This window comes from Pelodiscus sinensis, chromosome 10 (genome assembly GCF_049634645.1).
Source record: "Pelodiscus sinensis isolate JC-2024 chromosome 10, ASM4963464v1, whole genome shotgun sequence".
Classification (NCBI taxonomy): Eukaryota; Metazoa; Chordata; order Testudines; family Trionychidae; genus Pelodiscus; species Pelodiscus sinensis.
In genome coordinates, this window is record NC_134720.1 from 21,278,438 (window position 1) to 21,290,922 (window position 12,485).

Genomic DNA, 12,485 nt, shown 5'->3' on the forward strand with positions numbered 1-12,485 from the left:
CGGGTACCCAGAATTCAGCTACTACAGGACAGACTCAACAAAGAAAGCACCAGAATGCCATTACCTACAGCCCCCAGCTAAAACCTTTCCAACACATCATCAACGATCTACAACATATCCTAGATAATGATCCCTTGACTCACAGCCATTGAGAGGTGGGCCAGTCCCTGCTTACAGAAACCCACCTTCCAACATGAAACAAATACTCACCACCAACTACATACCACACGACAGCAACACTAACCCAGGAACCAATCCCTGCAACAAACCCTGTTGTCAACTCTGTCCACATATCTACCATAACAACATCATCAGGCTTGTTCACCTGCTCATCTACTAAGGTAATATATGCCATCATGTACCAGCAATGCCCCTCTGCCACGTACATTGAGCAAGCCATACAGTCTCTATGCAAAAGAATCAATCGACACAAATCAGACATCAAGAATAATAACATACAAAAAGTCAGTGGGACAGCACATTAACCTCACTGATACTTATTAGGGATGTGAACAACTAGTCGACTATACAATAAGCATTTGCTTATTGGAGAGTCGATACGCTAGTCCAGGGGTGGTCAACCCGTTAAAGGCAAAGAGCCACAATAGCTGGGGATATAGTGCAAAGAGCCAGGGGTGGGGGGGGGAAGTTGTTTTGGGAAAAAAAAAAAAAAAAAAAAAAAAAAAAAGGACGCTGTGCCTTTAAACACAACTCTGGGCAGCTTTTTGGCCACATCAGGCTCCTGTCGGCTGGCGCCATCTTGCCGGCACCATTTGCTTTGCTATGCCAGACTGTGAGCACAGAGAAATGGGGACTGGGGTACCGTTTTTAGGGGCACAAGGGCAGCTTCACAAGCCACAGGGAAGACTTTGCGAGCTGCACGTGGCTTGCGAGCCGCAGGTTGGCAAGCCCTGCGCTAGTTGACTAGTCGCTTCCCTCCCTTGTTGCCTCTATCAGAAAGAGGCAGCAAGGGGGTGTCGAAGCAAACGCCTCACTCAGTTTACGCGGCTAAACAGACAGTTTTATTGGCCAATAAAAGCAAAGTGAGCCAAACGTGGTCCCAGCAAAGCTGGGTCCAGTAAGGCTGCTTAATACAATCAATCCTAGTATTTTATACCCTTAACCAAACAAGTCTGACGTCAGGGCAAGAAATCAAAGAGAACTTCAAAGAGGAATTATTATCAGCATAGAAAGAAACAGGCTAAAAGGGAGTTCGAGCTTCAGCTCAAAATAGTTCATTAACACATTCCAACAGCGCATCCCTCTGGTCTCTCCCCACCTCGGTGAAGGCCAGTTCACTCCCTCGTGCAGACACAAGAAACTGAAATGGCTTTTTGTTATACAGAATGGCTTCTAGCTAAATATGAAATAGCTTCTACAGGGGGTAAGGGGAGGAGGGAAGGAGTGTTTCAAAGCAGCAGCCCGGGGCCAGACCCCTGGCTTCACACAGCATTTCAAAGCGGCTCATAATTATGAGCCTCGTTAGCACTGATATAACTCTCCCATCTCTGTATGTATGTATAAATCCTTGCCAACTGATGCTTCCATATAATGCATCTGACAAAGTGATATGCAGCCCATGAAAGTTTATGCCCCAATACATTTGTTAGTCTTTAAGATGCCAGAGGACTCCTCATTGTTTTTGGTGAAACAGACTAACACAACTATCTCTCTGAACACTCCACATGTGAAGGCTCCAGCAGTACACCCAATAAGGACTAGTGTACATCCCTATAGTAACTCAGCTGATACACTGAAGGAATATTAGAGATGGATAGTGCCCCGTTCCATTTAAAATGTCCCTTTCAATAGCCCATAACATTGAAGGTTCATCTCACAAAGTGGAACAAGTAAACCCTCTTAGCTTTCTTGCTAAGCATGAGAAAATTCTGTCCAAACTGTGTTAATATTTTCAAAGCAGAAAGGATTACATCTGGAGGGAAATTCTTCTTAAAAAAAACTGAGAAGGAATAAGGAATCGAAAAATAGTTAATTACAGTCTTTAAGTATAGTCTTAAATAAAAAATTTATATCTATTGCAAGCTTAACATAATATTTCAAAGCCACACATATTAAGAGACTTTTATTTTTTAAACATTTTTTTTCTAATTATGCTGTTATTTCAAAACTCCCAAGTAAAATTAGGAAAAGTAGATAACAAATATGCTTTGTGTATTCTTTTAAATTTTGTCGTCTTGGATCTTATTTTTCCTATGCAAACAATAACATTCCATGTTGATTTAAGAAAACAGGCTGGATACCATAATTAAAATAAATTATTTTTATCTCGTATGTTTTCGTTATTTTCTTTAAAAAAGGTTTATTCTCATTTGTTAGTATAAGTTGCTACTTTTTGCTAAACAAAAGGATATACTACATCCGTACATATTTATTTACACAACTATTTTATTTATTTTAAATATTTTTACCCCACCTCTATTTAAAACATTTGAGGCAACTTACAAAATGTTAAAAACTCTCTCTCTCTCCCTCCCTCCCCCTCTATATATAAAATACAGAACCCCAAAGAGGGGGAGGGGGAGAAGGCATAAACTATAAAAACAACAAACAGTCTGGTAGCAATTTAAAGACTAACAAAACATGTAGAGAGTATCATGAGCTTTCGTGGGCTCAGCCCACTTCTTCAGATAACAAGAGGAAACCATAAAGGGAACATACAAAAACCTGTTGGAGAACACTTTAATCTCCCTGTGCATTCATTAACAGATCTACAAGTAGCTGTTTTGTTACAAACCAATTCCACAAGCCAAATACTCAGGGAAGTACTAGAACTACAACTCATTCACAAGTTTGATTCTCACACCCATGGACTGAATAAAGATACTGGATGGCTGGGTCATTATTAACCTACCAAACAATGAAGGAGACAATGGTTCTTTGCCTATGTAGAATCTCATGACAACATGTTTTGTCTGTCTTAAGTGCTACCTGACTATTTGTTGTTTGCTAATTAATGGTTCTTATCTGCCTTTTTTGACTATCCACCCTTTAGGTTCTTAGAAACTATTTTTTTCTCCTATTACATTCCAGCTCTGCTTTCCCCTTGATATTTTTTACCCACTACCTCTTTTTGTTTCCCCGCCCTCCAATTTTTTTCTTCTTCCACCACCTTCCCTTCTTCCCTACTTATTTTCGTCCTGGACATCCAACACTCTGGTCATCTGAAGAAGTGGGTTGTGCCCACGAAAGCTCATGATACCATCTACATGTTTTGTTAGTCTTTAAAGTGATACCAGACTATTTGTTGTTTTTTTAAGTTTATCCTGTACAGACTAACTTGGCTACCCGTTGAAGCTTATCAACTATGCAGTTTAACATACATATATTCAGATTCTAAATTTTTTTACACTGTTTTAAGTTAGAAATTGGTGAATGGGCAAACTTTCAAGACCCTATACTCAACCTGATGACACTTGTCTTTGTCTGTAACATAATTTTTAAACACCATATCCAATGAGTTACAGCACTTCCGGGAATGTTTCAGGTCTCCATGAGCAGAACCTTATTGATTTTGTGGAAAATTAGCAACTGGAATGAAGCAGACAGGGGGATGCAGAGAGGGGAGTTTAAGAGGGAGTTTGACAAGGGAGGCTTAATATAGTCAGGAAGACCCGCAACACCTGTGCCAGCACGGCTTCCGTCTCCTCCGCCTGCACCTGTAGACAGACAGACTACCTGACCCTGGATGCCTCTACCCAGATCCTGGTGCGGTTTTGCAGGGACTGTGGCTTGCAATTCCCTCTTACTGAAATCCAGGCTGGGGGGCCTTCCAATGTAAAAGGTGCCTGCTGGTGGAATCTCTCAGGAAACAGGTGGGAGAGCTACAGGAGGAGGTGGCTAGGCTGAGGAGCATCCAAAGCCACAAGAAATTCCTGCACACTATTCATGTCGAGAGTTGAGGTAACTGTCCTACTACACAAGACTGCTGACACACCACTGGTGGAGGAGGAAGTGGCTGAGGAGGGACATTGGCAGCTGGTCACTTCTGGAACAAGCAGTGCTCCACAGAAAGAACATTTAAAATCGTTTCTGGATCTGCAGAAGCTACTACTGTCCAAAGCTTATTTAGCACTTCAACTCTGGCTCCTGGTCTTAGCCAGTGACTTCCATCAATTAAGTGGCTTGCCTTTCTTTGAAATTTCAGTAGCAAATATGTACTGCTTAATTTTGTATAAAATGTAAATGATTCTAGAGATTATACAAAATATAGGCCTTAACAGATTGTCAATTTAAAATTCAAATACAAGCAGATTATAAAAAGGAAAGTGTATGTATATCAAACATTTAATTTAAATTTTAAAAATTCAATTTGAAAACAAATATTTACATGCCTGATTTTTATCTACCCTTTTTCTGATCTAAGAACAAGAAAGGTTGCGGGTTTTGTTTTGTTTTAGTAGACTGACAGGAGAAAAAATATGCCATATGAAATAAATAAAAATGCCATACCAAAACCTATATTTATAACATAATGAATACAACAAACCTTGGGTCTTATGTCAGTTTGAATTGGACAAATTTTCTTAAGATTTGTATAGTCAGATCCCTGCATTGATACAAAAATGTAAATCCATATTCATCAGGATCAACCGGTGATCTGCTAGCCATCTTTTACCAACATCCATAGCTGCATGCACTGGCGAGATGACTCACGAGGGCTAGCAAACAGTGTGTGTGTGGGGTGGGAGTGAGTACATTGGGGGAGGGAGAGGGTCTTGCAGACAAGAAAGAGCACATGACTTAGGGACAATATGTAACAACCAGGGGAAGGGTGTCAAGAAGAAGGCATGGTGTGAAGGAGGGAGGCTGGGGAGAAGGGGCATTGATCACATGATGTTCCTCAGGCCTTGCAAGCAACGGAACATCACATGTTGCATCACTGTGGAGCAGAGAGTTGGGGCACTAGGGCACTGCATGCTCCAATCCCTATGGCCAGTGGTCCCTGTAAGTTCTGTGCTTGTGTGGTCATTCAGAAAAAATTCAGATGCTGTCCAGCTCCTAGCAGAGCACCCACCCACAGCTAGGTTTTTTGTTTCTAGGTGATGCACATTCGCACATGCCTCGGTGAATATAAAATATTATTCTGCATATGGATGGAAAAAATCCACAGTTGAATGGAAAAGATTAGACGGAACATTGCCAGGAGGTGGGCCGACTGCAATGGAGCTGGCAAAGTGGGCCTGGGAATGGAAGTACAGACAGTGCTGCTGGGCCGTGCCATGGTTGGGACACTGATGCTGCCTGGGGGGCTGATAGACATGAAGTGGCATAGTGAGTGGGTGCTGGACAGCCCCAGCTCTGAGATGCCACCCAGCTTCAGCCAGTGGCAACTGGCCTCAAGCATGTTACTGGGGTTTAGAAAGCAGAAACAAATCAATTTACCATTTTTCCGAGGCAATTCTGTCTTGTACACAATTGAGAATGTAGAGAAAAAAAAAATCACGGATTTTTTTTTCCGGATTCAATCACAGCCTACTAAATAGCCATTTTCAAAAACTGCAGAAGATAGCTTTGACCAACATATGATAGCTGCACTCATCTCCACTGAGTTAGCTGAAACCAGCTATTTAAAAAGCAATCAAAAACACAGGAGTTTTGTAGCACAGATGTGGTCTCAAAACAGGAACTGACAGCCCACTAGTTTGCTGCTAAATTATAACCATGGAAAATTAAAAACAAACTTGAGCACATCATTTTCAACTGCAACACACATGAAAGTGCTTTTATGCTAACAGTTTAACTGAATTACCACACAACTGTTTCTTCACGTATGATGGGTCACAGATGTTTTAGCTGTATTAGAACATAGCTGCCAACTCAGCACCTTGAGCTCAATTGCAGAGTTCTCTCAAAGGGCTAAAAAAAGTTATTGTATTGGTTATTAGCCAATTTTGTATTGAAGAAAACTACCAAAAAAACCCTCAAGCAAGAATTAAACTAAACATTAAATAGAAAATCCAATCTTCATACCAAATTTTTTAATAGTATCCAGCCTAATAAAAAGTAACATAATATACAGCTCTTATTAAATACAAAATTATCTCTTCTGTATCATTAGAACTTCACGCATTTGAAGCTCAATTTACTACTAGTTCTATTAGCATATAATTGGTACAATACATTAAAAAGTGTACGAATGTTCAAAGGAAACAATAAGCATTTTTGTCCTTGTTGCTTTTGCAGATCCAGACTAACACGGCTACCCCTCTGATAATAAGCATTTTGTATCTCCACTGCTGATTTTTGAGCCATTCCTGTAACCAGTGCTGTATTACATTTAAATATTTATAAAAATCTCAGCCATGTTCATCATCATAACATATTTGCACTGAAACTCTATTGTGAAGAAAATATTAAACAGCAGCCACCAATTCAATTCTCAGTTATGTATAATCTTTCATCACTTTGCCAGCATTAATTAAGCTTCCCAACATCAATGGACATAGGAATTATTTTACCCATAAGGTAGAGAATTACAGTGAGGGAGGAAGATATTAGATAACTTGCCCAAGATGAGTTAAAAATAATTTTCAGAGTTGAGAGCACAACTCAGCATTCCTAATCTCTAAATCTCCCTATAACAAGCAGGGATGTCAATGTGTATTCAATTACACGACTAACCAATAAACCTAGGCTTATCAGTTAATCCTACTGACTACACGCACTCCTCTCGTCCTTGCTGCCACCTACAGAGGCAGAGGGGAGAGAGGGGGAAAGCAGGTGGGAACCAGCACTCATGGAGACCCTGATGAACTGCAAGGGCTGGGCCCTGCCCCTCCACATCGTACATACCAAGATAGCAAGTGAAACTGTCTCATACACTCTAGTTTGAGCCATTCTTGTGCCCTGGGCAGCGGGCGCGCGACGCATGCGCGGCCCTGCCTCCTGGTGCACCTTATAGCTGCAATCAGGTGTGCGAGTGCCTGATTGCAGCTCTAAGGGCGCCGCGCAGCCCCTGGCCCCGGGCGCCTGATGGCAGCTCTAAGGGGTGCTGTGCGTGCAGCACCCCTTACAGCTGCCATCAGGCGCCCCCCATAGATTGGCAGCCCAGACAGCTGCCTGGCTAGCCCCCCCACTTAATCCGGCCCTGCATACACACCTACTGCCTGGCCCAAAATTCAGGTTTGGGCAGTGATGTTCAGCCTTGCAGAATCCAAGTATAGAGAACTTAGCATGGGGAGAATCCAGGTGAGAGGCCATCTGGGTGAGGGAGGCTCAGCTGGGGATCTGAATGCATAGGGGTTTGCTGGGGTGTTCCAGGTGGAGGGGGAATGGGAGTGTCCACATGAAGGTGGCTGTGGCTCTGCAGATGTGTTCTGGGTGTTGGGGCTTGGGACTTGGCAGGGAGGTGCTTGATCTGTGTGCAGGATGGTGATGGGGGGGGGAAGGGACAACATGGTCATCCAGGTAGTGGGGGACTGGGATTTGGTAGAGTCCAGGGGCTGCTGGCATGGTTAAATTATTAGAATGGAGAAAGTAAATAGCACAGGTGAGTGAGCACCTAAGTGTCCTGTAAACTTCATAGCTACGTAGCCACACAGCTGCCCAGTTTATACCATGCAGGCACTCAAGGAACCTGCCCAAGGTGGGGATTTGCCATCTAGAGGAGGGCTATCCCACCCCACTCCAGCCAATATAATGGCAGATGGAATTCAACACTGATAAATGCAAAATAATGCACATGGGAAAATATCCCAGCTATACATACAAAAATGATCTAAATTAACTGTTACCACTCAAGAAAGAGATCTTAGAATCATTGTGCATGGTTTCCTGAAGACATTTTCTTAATGGTCAGTGGCAATCTAAAAAGCTAACAGAATATTGGGAATCATTAGGAAAGGAATCGATAATAAGACAAAAAATATCATATTGCGACTATATAAAGTTATGGTATACACATATCTTGAATACAGCATGCAGATTTGGTCAACAACATTTAAAAAAAGATGTATTGGATTTGAAAAATGTACAGAGAAAGGCAACAGAAACTATTAAGGGTAAGGAACAGCTTTTATATGAAGAGAGCTTAAAAAGACTGGGACTTTTCAATTTGGAAAAGAGCAGACTGAAGTGTGTAGGGATACATTAGAGGTTTATAAACTCATGAAAGGTGTGGAAAAATTGAATAGGGAAATATTATTCACTCCTATACTAACATAACAGAAGGTTAGCAATGAAATTTACAGGCAGCAAATTTAAAACAAGCAAAAAAAATTATTTCTTCGTGGTCAACCTATGGAACTCTTTGCCAGAGATCGTGGAAAGGCTCAAACTATAACAGGATTCCAATAAGAACAAAACAAGTTCAACAAGCATAGGGCCATCAATGGCTTAGCTAGGATGGGCAGGAATGGTGTCCCTATTCTCTCTTTGCCAGAAGCTGGGAATGGGTGACATGAGATGGATCACTTAATGATTACCTATTCTGTTCATTCCTTCAGAAGCACCTGGCATTCACCATTATTGGAAGACAGGATACGGGGCTAGATGGACCATTGGTCTGACCTAGTATGGGCATTGTAATGTTCTTATATAGAACCCAGATATATCTTCTTGCTGGTGTAAACCACTAAATCCCACTCCCTTCCCAGAGTGGAGATAGAGCCCAGGAGTCCTGACTGTGTGTGTCTCTTTTCTCGTCACAGAATTAGTAAAAAGATACATTAAAATTTTAAGCCTAACCAGTGCCCCGTAAGTGACTTTCTACAAGATGTCAGAATGACAGTATTAGAGCTGATATTTAATTTTCTTTCTTTCATATAGGAGTTAGATACAATGCTCCTGTCAGCTAATTGGTAAGTTACCTACCAAAAAACTATAGTTTTCAAGTGCCTTAGTAGCCCCTGGAAAGAGGTTATTTGTTGGGGTGGAGGAGGGGAAGAGGGTGGACAGGTAGAACCCTGCAAATCTACAGATATCTGCATCCACAACACATTTTTGCAGATACACATAGGTGTGCACACGAGGTGTGCCCACGCACACCCTAATGTTTCAAAGGGGGCGTGAGCAAAGGAGCGCCGCTTCGGCACTCTGGGGAATGGACACCGTGCTGGGTTTGCCGCGCATGCGCGGCCAAAACCAGGTCTTAGAACCCCACGGAAAGAGGCAGCAGGGACACAGCAACTTCACCCAGCTGCCCCATCAAGCAAGGTGAGTTTAAACCCCGGGTGGGAAGGTGGTGGGGGGGGGTGTTGTGTGCCCCAGGCAGGGGATCGGGTGTAGCATTGCTGGCCTGGGGGGTTGGGAGCAGCAGCAGAGCGACTGGCCTCAGGGAGGAAGGGGGTTGGGGGCAGTACGGCTGGCCTCGGGGGTAAGGAGGCCTGGGGTCGCACGGCTGGCTCCCCCCCGAGCTGCTTCTCATTCCCTCTTCCCCCCAGACCTCCTCATCCAGTCCCTCTTCCTCCTCCCCCCCAAGATCAAGTGTGTCCGTTTTTTTGGGGGAGGGTCTACCTGGCAACCCTACGAGTCGGACCCGGTGCAGGCACCAAGTGATGGGGACTGCCGGAACTTTGGGAACCAGAGACTGCGGGGTGGGGGTTTGTGGCCCAAAAGGGGGCTGAGAAATCTAAGAAAGACAGAGTAGGGGGAGCACCAGAAGGGTGACAGTCAGGGTGACCCTAGAACTCTGTTACAGACCTGTTGGCGGCTGCCGGAGGAGAAGGGAAAAATAGGGGGTAAGGGTCAGAGAGGAAGGGGCTTGTGCTGAGGAGAGGGAGGCAGGTCAGGAGAAGAAAGGGGATTCTGGGGGTGAAGCAGAAGGGCAGACAACTGCAGGAGAAACACCAGCACCAGAGGAGAGAGGCAGGGCAGGTGTGTAGAGGGAGGTGTTAAGAGAGGGGATGAGGAGGGATAGCTCACATGATCAAAGTGGGGCTAATGGAGGAGTGGGCACAGGGGGGAGAGAAGGGCTGGTGGAGGGGGGCAGGTCTCAGGAAGGCTGAGGGCAGTGAGAAGGGCAGGAGTCAGGACAGCAGACGTTGGTGAGGGGTTGGGGGGCAGCAGGCACCAGGGGAGCTGATGGAGCAAGGGAAGGAGACATGGCAGCAGAGAGAAAAGGTAGAGGCTTATAAGATATTTATTAATAACTTGGGTGATATTTATTAATAACTTATTAGTAATTACTATTCTTATTCTTATTAGGAATTTATGCCATTAAAAAAACACTTGGGGGGTGGCGAATCCCTTTTTAGCCTGGTGAGTAGGATTTTCCATAATTTGTCAAGCCCTGGGTAAGAGGATGGTGGGAAAATTCTTTGGGGGGGGGGGGAGGCACATGACACCTTTTATTTCTGGTCATGTGTCCATATTGCCCCAAAAGTGTTACCTCCAGAGGCTTGGCTGATGGGGGTCAGAGGGCGTGGCTTATGGGGGTCAAAGAGTACATTTTTAAAAAATTCTTTGGGTGCACACCCTAATGAAATGTACTGCGCATGCCTATGCAGATACACATACAAATTTTGTATCTAGAACCCTGCAAACTTGTGGATACCTGCTTTACATCCACAGATACCCACATTTGCAAAGGAGGAGGCAGATGTCCACAGCTCAGTTTTGCGGCTGCAGATAAAAAATATTGTATCTGTGCAGGGCTCTACAAACAGGGTCTGTACCCCTCACCCCTTTGCTACTTGGCTTGTTCTGAGTATGCTCAGACAGGACACCCGAGTCTGGGAGACAGAAGCCCCCAGCGCCCCCTGGTCTGCTAGGCGAAGAGGGAAGGGGCATGCAGGGCTACATTTTAATTGTAAAGAAGGGCATGCAACCCGGGAGTCCCGCTGCAGCCATCCTGATACGGCACTTGTAGCAAGAGAAGGGGCTTTACCGGGGCTTCTTTGACTAAAACATCCCTTCCCAGGGGACCCAATGCTGCGCTCCGCAAGTGCGGTCAGTCCCTGGGGCTCCGCCAGTCTCCAACGCGTTCTAGGCCGCTCAAGGGCTTTCCGCGTGATTGACCAGGGCAGCCACGAGCTACTGCCGCAAGCAAACAAGCAGCACTGAAGTGGCTCATTATTAGAGCAGGCTGCAAAATGCCTCCTTCCAAAGAGCAGACCGCCTCCGCCTCCGCCTCCACTGGTGGATATAGGCGAGACTGCCCCTTAGCCCTTTCCTCCCCCCTGCAGTGGAAGTGAGCAGCAGGCGGCAAGAGAAGGCTTTGGGTTGGCGGGGGCACGGCTCCTAGCTAAACTGAGGCTGGCTGAGAAGCGGGCAGAAGGCGGGCGGGCCCCTGTCGCCACGCTAGGGAGGTGCGGGGCTGGGTGGTGGCGAGCCCGGGCTGGGATGGGAAGGCGAGTCGGTGCGCCAAGAAAAGCCCGAGCCCCGCCGCAGCCCACTACGCCCAGGCGCCGCCCTCGCCGCTCACGGGAGCGGGGCTGAGCGGATCCGCCAAACCCTGCGCTGCTCGCGGAACAGCAGCCGCAGGCCCGGAGCAGGGACCCCAGTTCCGGCCGGCGCGGGGGGGAACAGCCGGCAAAGCGCTGCCCGCCCGCCCGGACTAGTTCGTCCGAGACCCGGAGCCCCCGCCAGTCTACAGCCGAGCGGAGCAGGGCCAGAGCCCCTCCCTGCGCCCCACTGCTCCGCTCCTTCCCCGCGGGGGCACCGGGTCCGCCACGGGGACCGTGCAAGGCCTGCTCCTGCTCCTGCTGCACTAGGGCCCCGGCGCAAATGATTGGGGGGGCGCATAATACCCCCCGCCTGTAGCCGGGGGAGGCAGAGTCTGTCGGCGGAGACTCGCCCACACAGGGCTCGGCTCGGACGGGGGGCGCGCCGCGACCAGCAGCCGGGCAGACACGTGCGGGGGGGGGGGGGGGGGAGGACGGGGGAGGAGCGGTTCTCCACAGCACGCGCTAGTAGGTGGGGCTAGTTTCCTCCCTACCCACAGGCGCCCTTCCGCCGCTCACCTTCTTGCTGCTGGCGCCTCTAATTGCCGCCGCCTCATCGTAGACGTGGCAGCGCAGCACCGTGCTGCCCACATCCACCCCCAGCACGTACATGGCGGCGGCGGCGGCGCTCGCCAGCCCTTCCTCACAGCGTGGCATCCCGGCACCGGCCAGCGGCGGTTGGGCGCGGGCGCTGACGGAACCCGCTGGGCTGGCCGCGCGAGCGAACCACAGTCCGCCGGCGTCCCTACGCCATGGGCGGGCCGATGGTGGCCCGAGCGGCTGAGGGAGTGGCCCGGCCAGGGCAGTTTGAGCGACGAGTGGGCTCCCAGCAGCTAGTCAAAGTGTTTGGCGGAGGCAAAGGTAAACGCTGGATCCTTCCCCGTTGGGGCCCGACCCAGTCCCCGGCAGGGAGAGCCCCGCTGCTAGTGCTTTAATTCATCTTATCAATATTTCCTCAGCTTTGTGCGTTTGACCTGAAAGATCTCCGGACCCGTAAGAGCTAGAAACCCCACATTTGGAAGGGATGCGACCGCTTTCCTGACCTAAATAACTAGAATGGTTATATCTCGAAATTGGATTCCC

General features: G+C 47.0%; 1 protein-coding gene across 4 annotated transcripts in view; it reads right to left on the minus strand.

Annotated features, from left to right (window-relative positions):
- Positions 1–12,063, minus strand: part of GK5 (glycerol kinase 5) — a 66,847-nt gene extending 54,784 nt beyond the window's left edge. For 3 of the 4 annotated variants that reach the window (XM_075937653.1, XM_075937652.1, XM_075937654.1), the window contains exon 1: positions 11,922–12,059. In XM_075937653.1, the coding sequence (XP_075793768.1) occupies positions 11,922–12,059 (138 nt within the window). Of the gene's footprint in view, positions 1–11,921 lie in introns of all 4 variants that reach the window. The other variant, XM_075937655.1, reaches the window with a different exon arrangement.
- Positions 12,064–12,485: the final 422 nt, after the last annotated feature.